This window comes from Ciona robusta, chromosome 5 (assembly GCF_009617815.1).
Source record: "Ciona robusta chromosome 5, ASM961781v2".
In the NCBI taxonomy this organism is placed as follows: domain Eukaryota; kingdom Metazoa; phylum Chordata; class Ascidiacea; order Phlebobranchia; family Cionidae; genus Ciona; species Ciona robusta.
This window is the reverse complement of record NC_143239.1, coordinates 6,546,613-6,570,593: the sequence shown is the minus strand read 5'-3', so window position 1 is coordinate 6,570,593 and position 23,981 is coordinate 6,546,613. Positions and strand designations below refer to the sequence as shown.

The 23,981-nt window shown below is 34.0% G+C and overlaps 1 protein-coding gene across 3 annotated transcripts; it reads left to right on the top strand.

Moving 5' to 3' along the window:
• The first annotated feature begins 280 nt into the window (after positions 1-280).
• LOC149736081 (uncharacterized) lies at positions 281-23,251 on the top strand. 3 transcript variants are annotated; one of them, XM_089878730.1, is made up of 16 exons: positions 281-591; positions 937-2,607; positions 3,415-3,772; positions 6,331-6,445; positions 9,821-9,992; positions 10,337-10,478; positions 11,068-11,222; positions 14,138-14,326; positions 14,584-14,730; positions 16,590-16,716; positions 19,167-19,259; positions 19,624-19,927; positions 20,651-20,772; positions 21,504-21,661; positions 21,997-22,075; positions 22,462-23,251. In XM_089878730.1, the coding sequence occupies exons 1-16, from the start codon at positions 409-411 to the stop codon at positions 22,482-22,484; spliced, it is 4,038 nt and encodes a 1,345-aa protein (XP_089734856.1). In that variant the 5' UTR covers positions 281-408; the 3' UTR covers positions 22,485-23,251. The 3 variants fall into 3 exon arrangements, with proteins under 3 accessions (XP_089734856.1, XP_089734857.1, XP_089734854.1); XM_089878731.1 differs by having other exon boundaries at positions 9,818-9,992; positions 20,663-20,772; XM_089878728.1 differs by having other exon boundaries at positions 9,818-9,992.
• The last annotated feature ends 730 nt before the right edge of the window (positions 23,252-23,981 follow it).

Sequence of the window (23,981 nt, the reverse complement as noted above, 5' to 3'; positions counted from 1 at the left end):
AGGAGGTATTAGTTAGTCTAAAGTTATTGGATTTTCTGTAGTTACAACTACTAATAAGGGGAATGGAAAGGCCTTTTTTGCTCATCTTTGTCACTATATTTTTACAACTATAATATATTTTTAGTGTGTTGAAAAAAAATATACATATCGAACATTATTTTACAAATAAAAGATAACAATTAGGTAACATTCCTACCCTACTGCATTTTTTATATGGTTTAGTTTAAACAAAAAGCCAGATATCAAGCAAATTTAATATTTATATTAAACTGCATCTAATATTTTATGTTTCTCGTTACAGTTAGCTTTGTTAAGTATTAATATAGAAGCCAAACTTATGCCAACTGTACATTTGATTCCAACCAAGCTTGAAGTAGACATGAGGTGGGCCAACCTAACATTGGGAATATGAATCAAAACAATGACGTTGATTTGAACGGAACTTTCAAACATTCGCTGTCCGTGCCAGCAGCTGTGCGACGGAAAAACAACAAAACTATGCTCACTTGCACCCCTGGTGGTGGGAATGTGGTGAACGGAAACGCTCGACTGAATCGAATTTGCGACCGCCATGTTGTTTCAGGGAAAAAGGTTAGAAATGGAATATAGTAGCATAATATCCAAATATTCTGGTCGTGTTTCAAACAATTAACGTCGGTTTATAGGAGTATTACGATCTTAAAATTCGTTTAATGTCCTTTGTTTACGTCCGAATATTATTGCTGGTCCTATTAAGTAGTGAAGTTATGGTTAAGAAACATTGGCGTCCATTTTTGGACACCAATACAAAATCACTGTTTTTTTCCTGTTACTGTATGAAGCCATATCGTTTAGTTGGGTATCATAAACCATACGTACCATGACTAGCCTTGTTGTAGGATCTTACCCATGTATAATAAAAAAGAATGATAATTAATCTCAATTATATTGTCACAGCGAGACATTCGAGTTAGCCGGTTCGATCCCGCCGGCATTGATCTTCCTTTTGAACTTCTAAAGAAGATAAACGATGCGGGAAGTCATTCTGAGGTGGGGAAGAGTAACATCCGGAACGGATCTGCTCACGATCCCTTGAAACCGATGACCTCCAATGATAAAGTGGAGCGAAGGAAAGAGACGAGGATCGTACGGAAGTTGATAAGTGTCCGGAGGATGGCGAGCTTCACAAACCGCAGTCCCAAAAACTGTTGCATTAAAACTGTCGAGATCAAGAAAGAGCAAAGCGAAACACTCGGTATTTTTATTAAAAAACGGAAAATTTCAAGAGGGACAGATTTGTCTGTGCTTCCTGATGGTACTCGATGCAAAGAGGGAATATTTATCAGTAGATTGGAACCCAAATGTAAAGCTGCAGTGCTGGGTCTAGTTAACCCTGGTGATCAACTGTTGGCTATTAACACAGTTGAAGTCAGCCATCTAAGTGTGCAGATGGTTGCTGCAATAATGGCCATTGTTCAGCACATGTCACTCACAATTAGAACGCCGCATTCGAACGAAAACGGTCGCACCAGCTCTAACCATGTTGCTGTTACGCCTGTCGAGAATTCTGTTAAAAGTACAAACAAACCAAGGATGGATGTTTTACCTGAGGACATAGTGGTGGAAAGCAACGGCATTAAAATCGATCGCAATAGTAATTTGAGTCGCGTTAAGGTAAATAACTCAGCGGTAAAAAGTGTTTATGACAACACAGTGCAAAATACAACTATGAACGAAACACATACAGAAGCGCCGAAAATTCCACCAAAAGAATCAAAAAGAACAGCTTCCCCAAAAGTTAACAGCGAGTCGAAATTGAATGAAAAATTCGACGAATCCTTTCAGATTTTACTTGAGGCAATAGCTTGCCTTGATAAACCAAATAATACAAACAACAACAGCAGCTTAAAGACACCGCCCCTACCACCAAAGTTGAATCCTAAAACTAAACCACAAGAAACAACGAATGAAAACGGGCAGCGTAGTTTACTGGAAGAAATATTATCGACAGTTAAGAGCAATAGTGAGGAGGGAAAACAATGGACTTCCTATGTTTCCTCTCAAAATGAGGAAGACCACGCTCTTGATTTGGTGATGGCAGATACAGTTTCGTTGCACGAACCAGATTATGACGAAGTAGCAGATTCTGATGATGAGTCATCTTTATCCTCCAGTGGTGTGGAAGAAGAAGTTAGCGTGGATGCTTATTCCCAACCTCTACGGGATGCATCGGGCTCTTCGTCATCTTCCGTGAACTCATCCCTAAATGCCGAGTCAGCAGAAATATTGCTGAATCATCAAAACACAGCTCGACGATCGCATTCGATCGACGGCGCAAATCTCTCTGAGTTGAATCATAGAAATAATATTAACCACCAAGACCCAGCCTCAGGGAAATATAACATCCCACCTTTCCCCACTCCTAACTTTGATAGAACCAGCGACACTCAACCAAAGAACACACCCAGTGTTACTGTGGATAAGAGAAGGGAATGGCTGAATAGAGGAACCAAAGTCTCGCAAGAATTACAAAGCAGGTTAGACGGAACATCCCAACCAACTAACAATTTAACGAAGAGAAAAAACAGTTTGGATTTAAACTTGGAAAACCAAAAGCCATCAAATCAGGTTTGGATTTGAACATTTATTTTATAGAAAATTGATATCCTTAAAAAATGGTGTCATTTTACTTAAAACCGAACAAATTCCTCTATTTTTTGGATATTTTGACTCGAAGATTGCTTTTCATCTGTTACTGATATATTATGTCCATTAACATTACAAATATATTCATTAAAAGCTACCTTTCTAATTTCTATATAATATGCTACATATTGGGCGACTTGGAATAACAGTACACATATATTATATACATGATTTAACATTTATACAAATTACAAATTGACTAGTTTTATATATATATATTTTAACAATACTTTTTATTTTATATATAGTATGTTACATATATTGTATTGGCAACTTTATATAACTATTATTATCATGCTTTCATGTTACTTTCAAGTATGCTTCAGTTAATAGCTCAGAAAGTTTTATAAAAGGCTAGCCTTTGATGTTGGTTACGCCATCTTGAAACATCAAATAACTTTGGCAAACTTTCTTCCGTAGTTGCGCGAGTATGTTTAAGTGCACTAGAGAAATTAAAATGACCATTTTAACTCTTTAAAATACCTTGAAATATCATTACAATTTGCCTTTAAGAATATTACCTGTTATAGGTTTATAGCCTATATATAATAATGTATAGGAGTTTTTAATGTTTTTTTTGTATTTTTCTTAGTCTTAAAACTTTTTTTTACTATTTTATAACAATTTGTTTAAACTCTTGATTTTCAGGCGAACTTCTTCACTTAAGATCATGTAGTTTTTTCAGTTTTTTTTTCATGTATGGACTTACGAAACTATAATTTTTTTCAGAAATGGTTTCCCCGAAGCACGAGCAAGCGAACGACCTCCGAATCCTCGAGTGGAAGCAATAGTAATGCATCAAACTCGCCCAACACAAATAGAACGGACCGTAAAAACTCTCTTAAAGGAATTTTAAAAGGGAGCTCGGAAAAGAACGAAAGTTTAACAAAGATGCAAAAAAGTCCAAGTGAAAAATCTGCAAAACGACTTCTGTCAGTTAATTCACCATCTAGCCCACTTCATAGCAAAACCAAGTTTTTTCCAACTCCTGAGCAAAGTTCTGACGTGAAAGAGAGTAAGGATATGAAGGAATTATCGACTGATACCACAAGCAAGGAATTAAGCCCTGAATGGAAGGATAAAAAAGGCAAGTTTAAATTAATAGCCAATATTTGTGTTTGGATATTTTATTGAATTTAAACCAAAATAATAAGACTTTAAATTATAAAAAAGGTATATAATTTAATATTGTATGACAAGTACCAAACTTTTAAAAATACAGGCATTTTTGTAAAACTAATTTAACTTATTGGTTGTTATGTTTACTAATTAATGCAGTGCGGAAAATTCCCCCTTAGAATGTTTTATTCTTACGTTATTAAAACATATTTTAAACCACCCCAAATAAATTAATTGAAAGTTTGAAATAGTTAGTTTTGTCACAGTATTGTCCATGAATAGTCGGTCAAACAATTCCATTGTCCGCATCACAATGTACTTAAAATAGAAAGTGAAATGTCAGCTTTATACATCACGCATGGCACACCGTGCGTTATACAATCATTGGATAAAAATGTAATTTAGGGTGAAATGAAATGTAAAGAATGTGTATAGTAGGGTGGGGAAGATGGAACACCTTTTCATTTTATTTTTTCGTACTATTTGGTAGTGAACAAAGAATATTCAAAGAATTATAAAACCTTATCCTCACGACTCTAATAGACCGTTGTTAATGTTCAAAACACGATTGGGATGTTTGGTTATTATGTGCTAAAAGTGTCCTGTCTTCCCCCACCTTACTATTATGTTAATGTTGTATATCTGTTACAATATATAGGTTGTTAAACTGGATTTTGTGTCTGTTAAATATTTCGTAGCACCAGAGCATCGCACTAAACCTGTCTGTTAAATTAAGCAAGATAAAATGATTAAATTGATTTTTTAGCTTTAAATATAGTGGGGTGGGAGAAGATGGAACACCTTTAGCACAAAATATATAAATATCCTGGTCGTGTTTCAAACAATTAACAACGGTCTATGAAAGTTGCGAGGACAAGGTTTTATAATTCTTTGAATTTTTTTTTGTTTACTAAAGGTACGAGAAAATAGAATAAAAAGGTGTCCCATCTTCCCCCATCCTACTATATCTTTTATGTCATATACATGGACTTTTATATCTACAACATAACAATTTCCAAAGGTAGAGACTAGAGATGCTTATAGTTAATGCCGTATACACAGTACATAGAAAACAGACTGCTTTTATCCCCTACTTGTTTAATCTGTTAGAATACACTGTTCAAATAAATGGATAATGTGCGTCATCATACAGGAATGTATGGTATTCCACATCTTACACAATATTTAATATTCATTACATTACCTACACATGTGCACACTTCCAATACATACAAGGATACAACCACATATGGTGTAGGTGTCTACTTATTATTATACCCCCTAGATCTATTATACCACTTAAAGTTAACTCTTTGAAGTTACCCTCACACTTATTTAAACAATCCAACCAAATGATTAAACCAAATGGCACCAGTGTATTCCTCATAAAGCAAGCATTTGCAATTTCTTGAATTTGTATATTTTTTTTTTAAAATTTGTCTCTTAAAATTTGTTATTAAAATTTCAACCATTTGCAAACAATATTTTCCCGTAACTTCTATTGTATTGCTGCTAATTTCGTTTTCTTTATTATGTTTTAATTAATCCAACTTTCGTTATTATATTCAAAGAGATTAATATATAACTATAAGATCAATAACATCCCAAAAAATATACCAATTCATAAATACACCAATATTTGAATTGTTTTGCCACTAATTACAGTATATTATATGCTAGATTCCTTTTTTGTTATTATGCATCAATTTTGATTGATGGTCATCAATATACCATTATCAAAAAGACAAATACAAGTTGTTTTGTCTCTTATAACTTAACCTATATGGTGATTTTCTATCAAAATAACAACCACAAAATTACACCTCATGAATTCAGTCCAATACAATTTAATTTCAATGGAAATCCCCGATAAATATCCTTTGTTGCCCCCATTATACCTGCAGTATAGTATACTCACCAACAATAACTCTGTTGTTATCTTTACCCCATAAGCAATAGGAATGTGTTGATACAGCTGATTCTTTACCCTCAGCCATTACCCATAATGTATTGATTAGATTGGTTTTATATTATTTGATCTTTGTTAGTACCTGTACTTTAGTTTGAGTTGACATTTATATTTTGTTTGTTTTTTAAGGAAAAGTAACACTTTGTTTGGAATGAAGAAAAAATTTAAAATTTAATAATATATTTATATAACTAAGCACCAGAAATCAACATTATTTTTATGCCCTATTATATTTATAAGATAGTTTTACTTCAGTAAATCATTCCTTTTTTGTTTAATTTTTAAAAAAAGGAACATGAATTTTAAATGTTATAAGTTTTAACCTTAAGTTTCATTCTTTTAAGTGAAAGCAAACAATTATATTAAACGATAATGACATTTAATAGGCCTGATGAATAAAATGAAGTATATACATACACAAGTCACATGAGTTAACATATTAAAGCACACATTTTGTTTTTAAAAACCGTTTTTAAATTTGTTCCCTATAACCCAAAACTACCCGAGTAGAAACTTCTGTATTGTTTTGTATTGATGACATCATAATGAAATTCCAGAGTCGGTAAATCATAACAAAAACGAGGCGAGTGGAAGTAAAGTGACGTCGCCCGGCCGGATGAGGAAGATCAACTGGGGGATGAAGATAATGAAGCAGTTAAAGATGATTCGAAGGTTCGTTCATGCATATGCAGCACATTTTTTAATTTTCGACAAAATTTGGGGTTGTGTATAGCTATATAGGGTTTAGTTTATCTATTATCCTTTTTAGGTTTTTTAAATCGCTATTTTGGGTTTTAAAACATATATCAACCCAACTAAAAAATGCAGTTCCCCTAAGTTATTATATTTGATACATATGTTTGTTAGATTATCTTCTGGATCCATTAGTATTTGCAATCCTGGAGCGCAGCTAACCCAGTGGTTGGTTTAAGTTGTTATCGGGTAATGGATTGTAATGTGACTATGTGTTGTTTTTTGTGGTAGGAAGCTAATTAAGTTAACTATGCAGTAATTCAACAGTTATTTTAAACACATACACACGCTGCTATGTAGTACTCTAAAGATTAAACCATGGACCAATGTTGTATTTTATAAGTACTGTTAGTTCAGCTCCCATTTTACACTGATGATGTAAGAGACACATGCAGATGTTCAGTGTAAAGAGAGCTGGGTAGTCCACACTTACAACTTTATAAGTACTGCCAGTTCAGCTCTCATTTTACACTGATGATATAAAGAGACACAGTATCCTTAGATTACTTTATTACTTAAGATCTAACTGGTTATGTTTATGACATGGGGTTAAATTACAGAGTATTATGACATCACAATTGATATTCGTGAATGATGCTTGTTTAACATTGTTTATGTAACATTACCCCATATTCATAAAGCGAGTGATTTAAAAAATACTCCAGTAAGGAGTTACCTTATATATAAAAATAGAATAACCATGTCATCACTTGTCTTCTGTTTATTCGTATCAATTTCTGTTTTAAAATGACTGTGTTCCGTTTTGTCGAATATCAAACAATTCAATTTTTTTTTAATGTTAATTTTTTTATACTCAAGTTCCCCAACAAAAATAATAAAAACGTAGCCTTGACAAAGCATGGGTTACTTTTTTATACTTTTCTTTTTAACTTCTGCAAACATGATTCATTTTTCTAGCTTTAAAAAAGGTATATGGCTATATTATAATATATATTACATGCATGGGCGCCAAACTTTATATATTCCAGGGGAGGCAGTAATCCTTGTGCCCCATGACCTGTAAAACATATTGTATTATAAGTTGTTTACTGAATAATATAGATAATTTCAGGGGTGACCTGCCTACCCTGCCACCCCAGGTTTGGCGCCTATGATTACATTTACATAGATATATTGTATCTGGTTCAAGTTCAATTACTGATATGATTATTATGTAGAAACATGCTTGCATAGCAACCTCAGTAATACATTGGTAAACAAAGCTGATATGAATCTTGGTTAGTTGAAGGCCATACCTCAAGTAGCTTATCTGTGGTATGTGACATCACAGTGATACTTATGTCAAAACAACTCTGATGTATTATAATGTTAATGTATACTATGATGTCATTGCGGGTTGTTGTGGGGAAAGTTAAAATGCGGCAATGAAACTAATTTGCTATTTTATTTGATTTGTTTTTATATATATATTTTTTATTTTTATTTTATACCAAAATTTGCGGTACCCCATAGTTCTGGACACACAAAGTAAAAGACCCAAATCTGGGCAATGCAAGTCATGACTAAAAATGCATTTGTTTAGTTTGTACCTAAACTGTTAAACTAGATTTATTATAATTTCATTTCTGTAAATATTTTTCAGGGATTTTTGTTTGGTTTATTTATTTAGTAAATTGAATTTTCCTGTTTCCCACATTGTAAGGTTGGGGTTAAGGAAGAAATATTGTATAATATAAATAGTGATGTCATAATTATAATTAGAATTTCCATTGTATTTTTTTTATATCAACATAGTAGTTTACAGGACGCTGTTGTTTTGGTTCATCTTATAAAAGTTGTCGTATTTGTAATTATAGACTAATAAGTCGAATCCCAGGTCCCCTGGGCCTGCCATAGGACCTCACCCTTATAGTATAAAATAGAATTATACATGTTATGCTATTCATGTTCCATTGGCTCTATATTAATATATATATTTAGTTATTTAAAATAAATAGTTAAAATGTATTGATATAGATGCAATGGAAATTATAAAAATCGGAAAAAATTATTAAATCTATCGTTCAAAATAACAGAGTTTTAAATACTGTCTATTTTGTGCTGTATCAAAAGTTAAGAAACTGGGATTAAGTTGATAATTCTCTGCCCACAAGTTAAGCTTCAAACGTCCCATATTTCCCAACCTTATTTGCCGAGGCTTCTCATGTTTGTTTGCATCATCTTTGTGTAAAACACGACCAAGCAAACATAACCGACAGCGGTCTCTTATCTCAAGACATTTGTAGGAACATGCCACGCTCGCTCCACTTATAAGATTTAACTCTGGTGTCTCTTGGTCATGTTTTTAAGTTGGGAGCATGTTTTTCCTTCTTAAACTGTGTTGTGTGCTTTTATTAATGTAGAAACTTCTACATGTAGTTGACCCTATTACACCCTTCATTTTTTCTTTCATATATATATAATATGTATGGGGCTTGGTTTACTTATAAGAGTTAACACTTGTGTTTTGGACCAATTATTCAGTAAACAGTACAGCCAATAAGCTGGATTTGTTTTAAATGATTGTGTCTAACTTTCCCTCCACCCTCCCAACTCAGAAAGTTTGGGCAGCGCATACATCATTATGGCTGAGTTACTGAGTACAGTTATAAGCATTTATATAATGGTTTAAATAGTTACTTTTAGAATTTGTTGATAGCTATAAGTCTGGCACCTCTGTGCAGCACATACTTCATTATGGTGGAGACCGTGGAGTTACTGCGTACAGTTGTTGGCATTTGTACAATAGTTCACATAGTTTTCAAATCCCCACATATACTGCCCCACCCATAAAGCAAATCTTTCCTGTGTAAAAAGGGGGTGTTCAAACCCTTGGGATTAGTCACCCCATATATAACTGGCATGTTGTAAATAAGAGGTTTGTTTTTTATTCAAATCTTGTCCTTGCGTTTAAATCTTGTACAGCTATGGATTATATTTAAGTGGCGAGGTTTATTCACATTACTCTTAAACCCTTGTTATAACTTGTTTTGAAATGAATTGCGTATTAGGCATTACTACTAGCTATAATTATGTATGAAATATTTGAGATATAATCTTATCATAAATATGGGGCTATGGGCAGTATTAAAACAAACTTTATCTTGGCTTTTTAAACACAATTTTCCGGTCAATTTTAATACAAACATGGCAGTTCATATATACAATACGATTTTTTCTAATGAAGTTTATTCTCACAGTTTTTTAAACACAAGTTTTTCCTGTCAATTTTAGAACAATCACAGCAGCCCATATATATGATACTATTTCCCAACCATTTAATTCTCACAGCAGTTCAGACAACGCGAGTGAATACCGTTGTTGGGTTGGTGACGAACAATTTGACGAACAGTTTGGTCGTGGAGTAAACCCACTCACCCGTAACATGACTCAGCATAATATACATAAGAATATTGACAGCAATGACTCAGCGATTCTTAACAGATATCATCTCGACATAAGCATAGTAGGTGTTAGTGTGTGTTGTGATGTGTTTGTTTTCCGAGTGTTTCATTTTCTGTACATAATGTTATACTACTTGTACACTATTCCATTCTATATGGGTGAGGTCCTACAGCAAATTATGGGACCTCAGGTTTAGGCCACAGTTGGCTCATTTCCCCGACACCCAGGGTGCTACAACAACCAATTAGTGACCACTTGGTTAAAGCAATGTTAAGTGTCTTGCCCACATCGAGCATTGAACCCGGTATCCTTCAGTTACAATTTAAACTATACAATACACCACTACTATAGTTTAATGTATTTGCTCTACCACACCATAGTAACATGGGTGCTTCCCCTAAACAGGCACAACAGCGCCGCTTAAGTCGGCAACTCCTACTCGACAACACCAACACAGACCCGTCAATCAAACCTCTAAATTTATCGCAGTTCCAAAAATACAAACCACTGCCCATGGTTAACACTCAGTTATCTACTGCAGTTGACGGTATGTGTATGTTAACCTAAGCTTATAGTATATACTAAACTTATCTATACTAAACTTGCTCCAAAAACTGTTTGTGTATGTTAACTTATAATAAACTTAACTTATACAAAAAAATATGTTGTGTTAGTGTGTGGTAACTTACAATAAACTTAGCCAAATAAACTGTTGTGTAATTTAACTTAATTTTCCTATTAATAGCATTTACCCCACTGTAGTTTGTGGTGTTTATTGGCGCCAATCTGTCTAAACACAGGGGGAGGCAATAATAATTTTTGTTGCAGTGGTTGTAATGTTTACTGATTAATCCAAATTTCAATGGGTATTCTGCCTACCCTGCTACCCAGGTTTGTTCTTATGTACCAAAGTTTTTATTCCATATAGCATGGATATCAAAAATTATTAAATTTCAAAAAGTATTTTTGCTGCAGCGATTGTAAATTGTAATGTTAACTGATTAATCCAAAATGCAATGGTTAGCCACCCCAGGTTTTGCTTCTGTTAATTTTATATTTAATTTCCCATAATTTTTATTCCATATAACATGACTTATAAAAATTAATATATTTAGGTTAATATTTCCCACTTTCAGGTTGTCTAGTATTAACATTGTACGGTGTGCGGGAGTTAAAGAAGACATTATGTGAAGCTTACTGTTTGGTGCAAGTAGATGATGCAAAGACTAAACGGATCGGAACAACCATGCAAACTTGCAGGGGGGCTGTGGCGTGGAATCAATGTTTTGAGGTTTGTGGGGCTTTCACACCTTATGCTTGAGTTGTAACATGAGTTTATTATGTATCACTGTTGGGCTATAATATGGGTGTCTTCTTATACACCAGACACACATGGTGTATTCATACACCTCATGCTCACTGTCAAGTTATAACATGGGTGTCTTCTTATACACCAGACACACATGGTGTATTCATACACCTCATGCTCACTGCAGAACCAAATCTTGTTCAACTTCTTGTGTATAGACCTTGAAAAACTATTTTATCCTTCTATAAAGTTCATTGTTAAGCAACAATCAAGTTATTATTGACACACAACCACTATACACACTTAGTTGTGTGTGAGACTCATTGTTGATTAATTACATCACAATGCTTTCATTCATGACTAGCAATGCTATTTGTTAAAGCATACTTAGTGTTAAAGGTCATACAGGCTGCTAGGTATTACAAATTTTTTTTGCCATAATTGTTAGGTGTAAGACTGGTGTATATAGATGTAAATATTGGCAAAATAGACAAGTACTTCAGAGGTTGGGGATGCTGGAAGCTCTTTCAGTGTGTGGGGTGAACCTGCATTTGTGGGTTAACTTTAAAACAAGCCAAATTTACTTTTTCGTTCTTATATCAATTCAACCACACCTCAATATAATATTTCAGTTATATATCTTGTAAAAGTTATAACAAAACACACTGTCAGCACTCACGTAATATAAAATGTCGTTGACATATGCATTTGTATGGGATTACATTTGTCATAATGTATTAGCCTTTGTGTTGAGTGATATACTTTACATTAAGTGCTTTACAATGTAAGTTGTCAGCACTTATGATGTCATCATCATGTATTTTGATGTCATACAACTTGTATTATGACAGGGTGTCAAACAATATCACCACCTTTGTAACTTAAACCCAAAAGAATGGAACTCTATCAGAATTTAGTTCAGTTTTAGCACTTATTATTCAAAACTGATCACTTTGTTTTTTAGCACAAAGCTGCAATAAAATAGCTCTTTAGAATTTTGTTTTGACTAGTGTCCAGTGCGGTAAATGCCAATAATTTGTAGTTTTTAAGGCTAACAATGTACTTTGTTTTTGTCCTATGTGAATAAAGTAATTTAAAGTTTTTATTAAATTTAACAATTTCCTTTGGGTCCTGTTCACTCTTCGCCGTTCTAAGTGTTTATTAACCTCCCTGGAGATTTACGAGGGTTTGAAAGTTAACTTTACAGGCTGTGACATCATAAAGACTTATTACTTTTGTAGATTTATGACATCACAATGGTTAATTGTTACAAGGAATGCGGGTCACAATGAATGACCTGGTTCTAGTTTACTTGCTAAAATTCACACTTAACTTAAACGTGTTAAGTTATTTGGATGTGACTGCTTAGCCAGTGGTGACCACATTATTTTGTCAAAATGATGCCAGTGTTGACCATCTAGTTTTCCCAGTGTTGACAGCATTATTTATCAAATTATGTTGTAATTTTTACTTAGTCCTTACCAAATAAAAAAACTACTTACAAAATACAACAATTAATATAATGTTTACCATTTTTTAAATTTTGGAAAAAATCTGGCAACACTTTAAAAGCAATTTAATTCTCATTTGTGATTGGCCGGTTTAAACTCAACTGCAAGGTTAGAAATGTTTTCTTCAAAAACACGCAAAGATAAACTTAACATTCCATTAGCGCGATGTAACCTCGGGCTATCCATGTTATGTGCCATGTATAGCGTTATTACAACGCCTGTGTAAAGACCTTCTAATTACTCTGTAGTTAAACTAACTTGTTTAAAGTTAAGCCCTATTTAAGTTAAACACTATTTAAAGTTAAGCCCTATTTAAGTTTAAGCAGTTTAAGCAATACAGTTAACCCTATTTAAATTAAACACCATTTAAAGTTAGGTCCTATTTAAGTTTTGGCAATATTTAAGTTAGGTGTTTAAATCTTCAAAGCCAAATATAATGCATCTTAATTCTAAGTAACTTTGGTCAAATACAAGTAAAACAACATTAAATATTAAAGCGCGCCCGTAGTTGCTGATTAACCAAGAATATATCTCATGTTTTATTTAATCTAATGGACCCTGCAAAGAAACAATTGCCGCAAACAGCGTTTATTGCAATTTACTTAATTTGATCATTAATTTTAAATATAAATAACATATGTTGCTATACATTTGTGTACAAAGCATTTTTACCCTTAAAAACAAGTATTTTGTCTTATTTAAAATAATATTAAATTTTGTATAAAAGAATGCTTTAGAGAAATTGTATAGACACATGTTAGAAATCACTGCAACAAATTGAGTTTCAAGTTTCACACCTATTCAGTCACATTTGTATAAATTCTAATGCTTTTACACCAATCAGTGTGAGCTTTATAAACCCCTATCATTGAAAGGTTGTTTTGCATCCAAACAACCACATTCATTCATTTCCTGTGTAATAATATCTATTATGACATCACAGACTCCCAATAGTAGGGGTGCATTGACACATAACAGAACGCTTTGTTACATCACATTCAACCAAGTGTAGACGTTAAGTTTTTAGATATTAAGCAAAATCTGGGGTGACAATGTCAAAACTCAGTTACATTCATCAAAAATAGGGAACCTTATTGATTAATGTGGTGAATGCAATATACTTTGACTCTGCTTGTTTGTATAGACACCTAACTGCAGGGTTGAAGCTGTTTTAGGATTAAAACTAAGGTGATAAAGCATCTTATGTTCTGTTTCAAATATTCTTGAAACCCAACATTTTTCTAATTTTGTATTTTCCAAATTAGAAATAGTATTTTATTTTTAGATTTTTATATAGATCTTATATTGCACATTATCTTGTGTTACTTTTATAAGGTTTTCTTCGAATTATTTCTTTCTCCTTTTTATATAAATCTTATATTCCAGATGACGGTGAACCAAGCTCGTGAGCTCCACCTAGTGTTATACACATGGGAGATGAGAGGAGGCAAACAGAAGGTGTGTTCACACGCCACGTTGAACCTGGCACACCTCATGCACGGCAAGCGACCGAGAGACATGTTCTCCGAGAGGCTCGCAGTGAGGCTGGAGCCGAGGGGAACGCTTTATATTAAGGTGGGCAATCGCTTATTTCAGTCCATATGAGATACTTTTTACAAACTTTTTTATACAAAGGGTGAGGTCTTCAGTGAGGCACACCTTAGACCTGGGATGTAGGTTTATTACCCCAACACCCAGGGTGCTACCATCTAGACCCCACTAAGGCAGTTTGTAAACACTCAATAACAGAGATTCTATTATATTATTAATTAATTAACTAACATTTTATTTTTTTCCGTTTTATAAATTAATCAATTAATTACCGTCATTAGATTGGGTTGGAACACAACTCATCTAGCACTGGCCCTCTAGTGTTCGGAGCCGATCTCCAAAGCATCGTTGATCGAGAAAATAAAAGTCTTGGAATTCCTTCGTTGGTGAACTCGTGTATTCATGAGGTGGAAGAACGTGGGATGCAGGTAGTTATGATGTCATAGTGGTTGTGATGTCATAGTGGTTGTGATGTCATAGAAACATATTATATTAAAACATAACTTACTTAATCAAAAGTTCTAAATATTGTATGGACGGATAATTACGGGCATGGTGGCCCCAAACTGGGTTATTCAGCACGCATACCGACAAAAAATTGTATTTATTAGTTGTAATGTTTACTGATTAAGGTAGTGCAAATACCCGTGACATTATTTAGCACTTGGTGTATTTTGTTATAATGCAACGAGAATCTTCCAACGAAAGGAGTGCTAGATCAGGGCCAGGTTCAAGTAAAATATCACCGTTATATAATATGTGGTTATTATTATAATTTGTTTGGAATGTTTGAAACTTGGACAGACAAACGTCTTTGTGATGTCATAATGATATTGGGTGGCATCATAATGGGCAGTGTGACACGGGTAGAAAATAGTTTTTTTGGGGGAAATTTAAACTATTTGTAAGGGAGTGATAATTCTATGTCGGAACAGCCAATTGCTGTTCCTTAAATTTTTTCACTCCCTTATCTATAATTCGATCACACACGATGATAATGAAATGTTGAAATATTTATGCGGAGCACGGTTATACAATGTAGTATTACACTACTACCAGTATACTGCTTGGGTGTTTTCTTTTATTTAATATTTATGTGAAACTTATTATTTCTTGATCGAAAACCAAAAGTGCATTCTGTAAATGCACGGTTGGTTGGTTTGTGTAACATGTCTGTCGTTGTAGCAAATAAAAGCTAAAGCACATTTTCAAATCTTCCCTAAACAGTTAACCAACTAAAAAGTTTAAATTACTGCTAAAATTATAATATTTAACATTCATTATACAGAAATGCTACTTTTTCCGTTAAATTTAATTAATTTTATTGAATTTATGGCAAAACAAACAAGTTTGATTCACATTCCTAACAAGCTTAGTCATTCAGAGACATCTAATGCCACATATTTACAATGGTATGCACAGTGTACGGCTATCAATGGTGTTAGAAATTTATAATATAATAGGGGTTATAACATTTCAAACTAACCCCACTTGTCATGCGCCACTGGTTTAACATTGTCTCATAATACAGTTGCAATTCAGTGGTTGGTTAGCACACGATATCCCACTCGAGTAAAATACTTGGTTTGTAACCGCAGTATAGGTTCGTTGTTTGTGGGGTAAACAAACCCCATATCTCGTCTATTTACCCTCCCTTCTTCGCCACAAAGTAAATAACATGTTTGCCCACCAATAGTTTGGTTGAATTGAATATAGGTCGTAGGTATTAATCAAAATGCGGCATTCCGTTTCTTGCATTTAAATTTTAATCAAAAAAACTTGAGTTTTCATGCTTGGTTGACTTTGTCACGCATGATTAACGATGCGCGACATTCCTGTGGTTAAGGTTGAGCAAGCCTCAAGCTATTTGCTTCACATTATGACAGAACAATGTTGTCTGTGACATCATACTCCATCTTACATTGTTAGGAAACAAATGTCATTCACCTCATATATGACATGATATATCACCCATACATTAGAAACCCCCCCATGTATAAAAACGCTTCGTAAATATTGTGTAAACCTTTACAATGGTTACGACATTAATTTAAATATTTATTATTGAAATATGCAAATTAAATCAAACTTCCTTATTTAAAAATTAATAAAATTTTAAATAATAAAGAATATGAATTAAAACTTTTTAAAAATGATAAAAATATAAAATTTAAAAAAAATCGTACATGGACCAGAAAAACTATGTTTAAAATTTTTGTATATGGACCACAAAATGTATACTTGCATACACCCTGGTTATTTCTAATATAATTAATATAATTCACAGGTGGTTGGTGTATACAGACTGTGTGGATCAGCCATTGTGAAGAAGAATCTACGAAGCGAACTCGAGGCCTCCAAGAATGAAGTGAAACTCACTGCTGAACAATATCCTGATGTTAACGTTATAACTGGTAAGTTGTGAACAAGGGTAAGGTCTTCAATAAGGAACATAATTCGTCGGGGTAAAACCAAAGTAGCTTATGTCACATTTCTTTGAGTTTTGCTCAAACATTGCCAAAATGTGTCTTTTGTCCAACAGAATGCAAAGTTGTAGAAAAGACACTTATAAAAAAATTTGACATGAGCTACTTTGGTTTAACCTCGATGATATAAGACCTGGGATGTAGGTGCGTAGGTGCCAAACCTGAGATAACAAGATAGACAGGCTACCCTGAAATTTTCTGCACTGCTTTAATTAGTAAACAGTGAAATCAAATTGTTGTATAGGGTTGCAGGTGTAACTAATTTTGCCAACCCTGCATTAAAAAAGTTAGGCACCTATGTGTAGGTTTATTACCCCAACACCCATGGTGCTACCATTTAAAACCACTGGGACAGTTTATAGACACTCAATTATAGAGATTCTGGTCTATAAGGGTGAGGTCTTCAGTAAGGCACACCTGAGACCTGGGATGTAGGTATATTACCCCAACACCCAGGGTGCTACCATCTAGACCCCACTGAGGCAGTTTATAGACACTCAATAATAGAGATTCTATTCAATAAGGGTGAGGTCTTCAGTGAGGCACACCTGAGACCTGGAATGAAGGTCTATTACCCCAACACCCAGGGTGCTACCATCTAGACCCCACTGAGGCAGTTTATAGACACTCAATAATAGAGATTCTATTCTATAAGGGTGAGGTCTTCAGTGAGACACACCTGAGACCTGGGATGTAGGTCTATTACCCCAACACCCAGGGTGCTACCATCTAGACCCCACTGAGGCAGTTTATAGACACTCAATAATAGAGATTCTATTCAATAAGGGTGAGGTCTTCAGTGCGGCACACCTGAGACCTGGAATGAAGGTCTATTACCCCAACACCCAGGGTGCTGCCATTTAGACCCCACCGAGGCAGTTTATAAACACTCACTAATAGAGATTCTATTCAATAAGGTTTTTTTACGATATAGCAGTATTCACCTAGTATGTTATACAATGTAAAAATTGTAACAAATGCATTATACAAAAATTACAAAATTATAGTCTATATAAAAAGCATGTATGATATTTAATTGACATACGCATCAAAAAGGTTAAACCTTTCTCTAAAATCACATGTCAAGTTCGTGAAATAATCGCTGATATAATCCACTTATGTGCATGTTAATATGTAAACAATCTATAAATGGTATTGTGATGAGACAATCAGTTGATAAGCTGTCTGGCAAGTAACACATGACCTTATATAGCAATGTACATGGGGCTTAAATAATTTTAGAATTTAAAAAAGTTTTAAAAATTAGAATTTATAAAAAAGTGAAAATAATTATAAAATGTTTTATGCCAACTTCCAAGGTTTAGGAATTATTTTTTTTGCTAAAAACACACAATTTTAAGGTTAAACAGTTTTTTTATTCTGGATTTCTTACACTTTGTGTTTTCATTCATTAAACCTGGATTTCATTAACAAGTTTGAGAACTGCTTGTATATTTCATATATAGCGGATGAGTTGGTTGTGTAGTATAGTAGGGTGGGGTAAGACGGGACACCTTTATCACATAATATCTAAATATCCTGGTCATGTTTTAAATAATTAACAACGGTCTATGGGAGCTGTGAGGACGCAGAATTATAATTCATTGAGTGTTGTTTGTTTACTACCAAATGGAACAAGAAAATAAAGGGAAAAGGTGTCCCATTTTGCCTCACCCTACTATACCTTAGTGTATAGCATACAATAAATATACATTCAGTAATAGAATGTTGTATAAACAGTAAAAGTTTTTTGTGGTGATTTCAGTTTATAGTTTTACTAGGAAACCAGTTCAAATTACCCTGCTGTTAAAGTTGTTGGCAGGTCAAGTTATTTATGACGTGTTTACTGCAAATAGTTAAAATTGTGATGTCATAAAGTAGATAGAGGTCATTAAGTTAAGTGTAAGTTTGTTAAAATAACATTAAATGACAAGTTTAAATTACTTCTCTGAAAAGTTGTATCAAATATATGGGTGCCCACTGTCATGTTTGAAACAAACATTGGAAAACTAAAAATTTATTTTAAAAAAAATGAGAATATTAAATAGGCTTTTAGTTTTTTAACGGAAACGTTTGAAATAAAATTGTATCTTGGTATCTTAAATATGTGCTGTTATGTTTGTATTAAACTGACCCAAAAACTGTGTTTAAATATTTCGGTTTAAAAATGAAACCATCTTTAGTGATGTTGGAAGTTTTTAAACCAAAAAAATTCAGATAAATATTTGAAAATATGAACATACATTGGAAAAATAAAATAATATTACACATTGGTTGTAATTAGTCTAAAGATGGTTTTAGTTTTTTACCCGAAACTTTTGAAATTGAAATTAAAAAATCCTATTATTCATATGAGTTAAAAGTGACAATTGCCGCAGGTATATTAAAGGACTTCTTGCGCGAATTGCCACAACCCCTTTTCCCACCTGAGTTACTGGAAGCGGTGACAACAGCCATGGAGAATAATCCAGGTGTGTGTTTTATTTTCTTGTTTTTACTTTGTTTTGTTACTTTATTTTGTTATTAAAAAGCTAAGTAATAAAACTGTTAGGTTGTGTGTATTATAACCTATAGTCTAGACTGTGACAATTTTATAAACCAGTTCATGAACTGTATATACCTTTAAAACTTATGTGTATTTTAACATATTCGCATATATGTTTTTAATCCATAATTGCTTCATACTTTCATTGACCGTACATCCATAACCCCCAGGTCCAACTCCTGTATAAATATATATATGTGTAAATCTAAACTGCCTCATAATTTCATAGATCGTCTACATGTGTTTTTCCCAATTATACATAAATATCTAACCTGTCCCTTTACTCCCAGGTCCCACACCCGTCCCAGCAGTCAAGGAACCGTTCGCCCCGAACCCTTCGTTAATTTCGGGTGTAGAGCTCCCTCTCATGGTAGAAGAAGCGAGCGAGGAACAAAAGCTTCGGACAGACGCGCTACTCAAACATATACATGGTCTCTCTACTGCCCCCGCTGAGCAAGCGACGTTATACGCGCTGTTGAATCACCTCAAACGAGTTTCAATGCACGCGCACCAGAATAAAATGACGTGTCAGAACCTCGCCGTTTGTTTTGGCCCTGTGTTGCTTGGCCCCGTCAATGTGGGACCTACTAAAGGGTAAGTTTGGATAATGTGGGTTGTTGGTGTAGTAATACAGTGGTTACTAATGTAATCGTGTAAAATATTATGTAATCATGCATAGGCATCCATTTTTTGATGTTTTAGTAAAATTATGTTAGAATACAGTATGATTATGGGTGTAACTGCGTTTTAATGATGTCACCTACATTGCAGTTTAACAATAAATTTCCTTATGTTTCAGGACCATATGTGTAACTTCTGCTTGTCTGTATAGACATCTAACAGCGTGGTAAAATTTGGGATGACATTGTTAAAATACAGTTACACTTATAATCATTTTAACTAATGAGGTTTTTTATGTTAGACAACTATGAGTGTAACTGTATTTTACCAATGTCATCCCAGATTTTACCCTGCAGTTAGGTGTCTATACAAACAAGCAGAGCCAAAGTATATTGCATTCACCGCATTAATCAATGAGGTTCCCTATGTTTGACAACTATGAGTGTAACTTTATTTTAACAAAGTTCTTTTGGTAAAAAAACATTTGGTATAAATTCCCAAAACCATTACCTCCATACATAGAAACATAATATCTTACACGATTATATCATTAACCACTGTATCCTAACATCTAGGTGTAACTTCTACTTGTGTGTTTTAACGATGTCATCTACGTTGCATATTAACGATAAGCTTCCTTATGTTTGATGACCGTAGGTGTAACTTCAACTCATAAAAACACCTATCTAACCCCAGATACCTCAACAGTATTGACTTATCAGCAGCCATTGGTTTCAAACGTCACATACAAGTGTTGAACTATATGCTGTCTAACTGGCCTGACACCCCTGTACTGCCACCAAGTGATATTAATGCAGGTAATTTATTTTTTGGATCTTTTTTATATTTCTATTGTGTGTTTGAAGTGTTTTAATGATTTTTACAAAAATTTAACTTAAAATATTTGTACGAGTTTTATTTGAGCGATATTTCATTATTTTTAACAGGTAGTTTTACAAAATGTCAAAAAAAACCTTTAACTGGTTTTACCAAGTTTTTTCTATCATTTAATGCTAAGTTGTTTTTCAAATACATATATGCCCCCTCTCATGGCAGTTTCGTAACTTAGTTTCGGACATACTTTGCGTGAAAACAAAATACCTTTAGTTCTAAACCTGGTTTCCCTTGATAATAGTTGTATGTGTGCGGCCACATTACCTGACACTTCATCTTAATTAAATTAACTTGTTGAACATCAGCTGTTTCTACTCTATGTGTGGTTATTCACATTGATTCTAATGACATTTTGCGAATAAATGACATTCAGTTATCCTCGTGTGGCGTGTGAACGACAGTTGTTATAACACGGGTGTTCCATTTTATACATCTTATGCCCACTTACGAGTTACCAAGTATGTAACTTATTTATCCTTGCACGGCGGGCCAACAGTCATTACAACACAGGTGTTCTGTTTCATACACCTCGTACCCACTTATGAGTTACCACGTGGTAACTAAAAATTGTGTCCCCGAATAATTTTCTACAATAAATAAACAAAAAATTAATTTCACATTATATTACACCACATTACCCTTTATGACATCACAGGTGACAACAAGCGTGCATCCCAGCGCATGAGTTGCGTTAGTTTAACTCGTAGATTGAGTAGGGTCTCGGTGATGGAGGAAGATGGGGGGGAAGATGAGACGATCAGAGCGTCAAATGATCGAGCTACACTCGTTAGTTTAGGAAGAAGTGAATCTTTGGTGAGTTGGGAGAATTATAATGATGTTAACTTATTTATCCATGCATGGCGGGCAACGACAGTCGTTATAACACGGGTGTTCTGTTTCCTACATCTCATGCCCTCTTACAAGTTACCACATATGTTACTTTGTTGGTGACTGTTTTCTTAGGTGGGTAAGGTTGTGCCAAGACCAAGGATTGGTCCCCATGGTGTATTACTCCAATACCTAGGCTTTATTTTTTTATAGAGGTAAATATGAGTAAATTTAAACGTTTATTTTTGCATGGCAAGGCAATTCAGCTATTCAGATTATGTATATATATATATACCTTTATTATTCTTATTATATTACAGAACAGCATACTTGAGACTGAGGACAACTTTACTGATCCAAACATGGATTATGCAAGTAATGCAAGTAATGGCTTTGCAGGTGAGCGTGTTTCTTGTGTATATTAAGTTGTATTATTGTGGGGTCTAGATGGTAGCACCCTGGGTGTTGGGGTAATATACCTACATCCCAGGTCTCAGGTGTGTCTCACTGAAGACCTCACCCTTATAGAATCTCTATTATTGAGTGTCTATAAACTGCCTCAGTGGGGTCTAGATGGTAGCACCCTGGGTGTTGGGGTAATAGACCTACATCCCAGGTCTCAGGTGTGTCTCACTGAAGACCTCACCCTTATAGAATAGAATCTATATTATTGAGTGTTTATAAACGGCCTCAGTGGGGTCTACATGGTAGTATTTTCCAAAATGTTGTGCCTATTGTTTTTAAACAATCACTATTCTTATCTAACAAAGAATTTTATTTTCCAGATTTTGCGGCAAGTTTGGTGTGAACTTCTATCTTTGTACAGATTACAGAACAACTTCACTTATTTCAAGTTATTTAGAAAATAGAGGCCTGGCGCTTCACGCAGCCCATAATTTATGTAGAACATCTTTTATTTTATTTGTTCCAGAAGTTTTCTTCATTAGATTTATTTGTTTTCTATGGTACATGGCACTTTGGCGCCCCCAATTGTACAATATCAGCATAGTGCCTAAGTCTGTTTTATTTGATTTCTATGGTGCTTTAATTTGAAATGTGTGCCGTTATCCCATCCCACCTTTTTATTATACACTGCATGCTCATCACTTTTACATTTTATCTTTTCATTATTTTTGGTGCAAACTTTATTCTTTTTCACTTTTCTGCCAATACGTTATTTTGCCAAGGTGTTTGGCGACATCAAGTTAATCACAATAAGGTTTCTATGTTTTCGGTACAGGATGAAATTGCAGAAACCTACTTTGCAAAAACCTTAGATCCCATCCTTCCAAGGTCACCTCAAAGCTGTTTATCTTGCCATTAAAGTAAGCAAGTGTCCCTGGTTGTATTGGATCTTACCTCAAAAAATAATCAAGAAATATTTTTCAATTTTTCAAAAATCAAACCAATTTTTGAATCACAGCAATTTTCGATTTTTGTAAAAATTTTGAAAAATTCTCGTAAATTCTACCTCATGTAAATAGAAGACCAAGACACAGTCATTATTACACAACAATACATATTGTGTTTGGTCGTAAACTGCCTGCTCAATAAATGCACGTTGTGATCACAGAATTGCTTTGTTGTTTTTTGCACTTTTTGAGTCAGTGACCTTGAGTTGGTTGCACCACTTTTCACAGATGTTTATGTAAATTAAGTTGATTTGACCGACACTTTAGTATTTTTGACACCTAGTTTTACAAAGTGTCAACAAAACAATAACCTTTAAATTGGTTGCACCACTTTTCACAGGTGATTATATAAGTTAAGTTGTATTTGACCGACACTTCAGTATTTTTGAAAGCTAGTTTTACAAAGTGTCAACAAAACAATAACTTTTAAATTGGTGAAGTTGTATTTGACCGACACTTTGGAATTTTTACAAGTTACAATATGGTAGTTATACAAGACTATGTAAGGCTCCAAGTAAAAGCTGAATATCTGTCTTCAGGTAGTATGACAAGCATATTGAAACATATGGTCCCCACGATATGTGTCTGTGGGTATAAAAATATTTGGTAATTTTCATAGAATGTTCTATGCTATCCAGTAAATATAGGGGTGTGGGGTAAGACGGTCCATGTTTCATTTACTTTTATCGTTTCATTTGGTAGTAACAAAAATATTTTGAAGAAATATAAAACCGTATCCTATAACTGCTTTACTAGATAATTGTAAAAGTTGTAAAACAACAATGGGTATTGGGAAGTTAAGACTATTTATTATAAGCAGGGTTTCAAACATATTTACATTCAATGCAGACTGTAGAGTGTGGGTGCTGGATCCTTCAGGTTGGTTAGGTTTA

Bases quoted from the DNA above. Each gene is read 5' to 3' on its own strand.
- LOC149736081 (XM_089878728.1), top strand. From the start codon at position 409: ATGAATCAAAACAATGACGTTGATTTGAACGGAACTTTCAAACATTCG. The intron at 19,928-20,650 runs GTAAGTTTGGAT...ATCTAACCCCAG, and splicing joins AATGTGGGACCTACTAAAGG to ATACCTCAACAGTATTGACT. The intron at 21,662-21,996 runs GTGAGTTGGGAG...ATTATATTACAG, and splicing joins TAGGAAGAAGTGAATCTTTG to AACAGCATACTTGAGACTGA.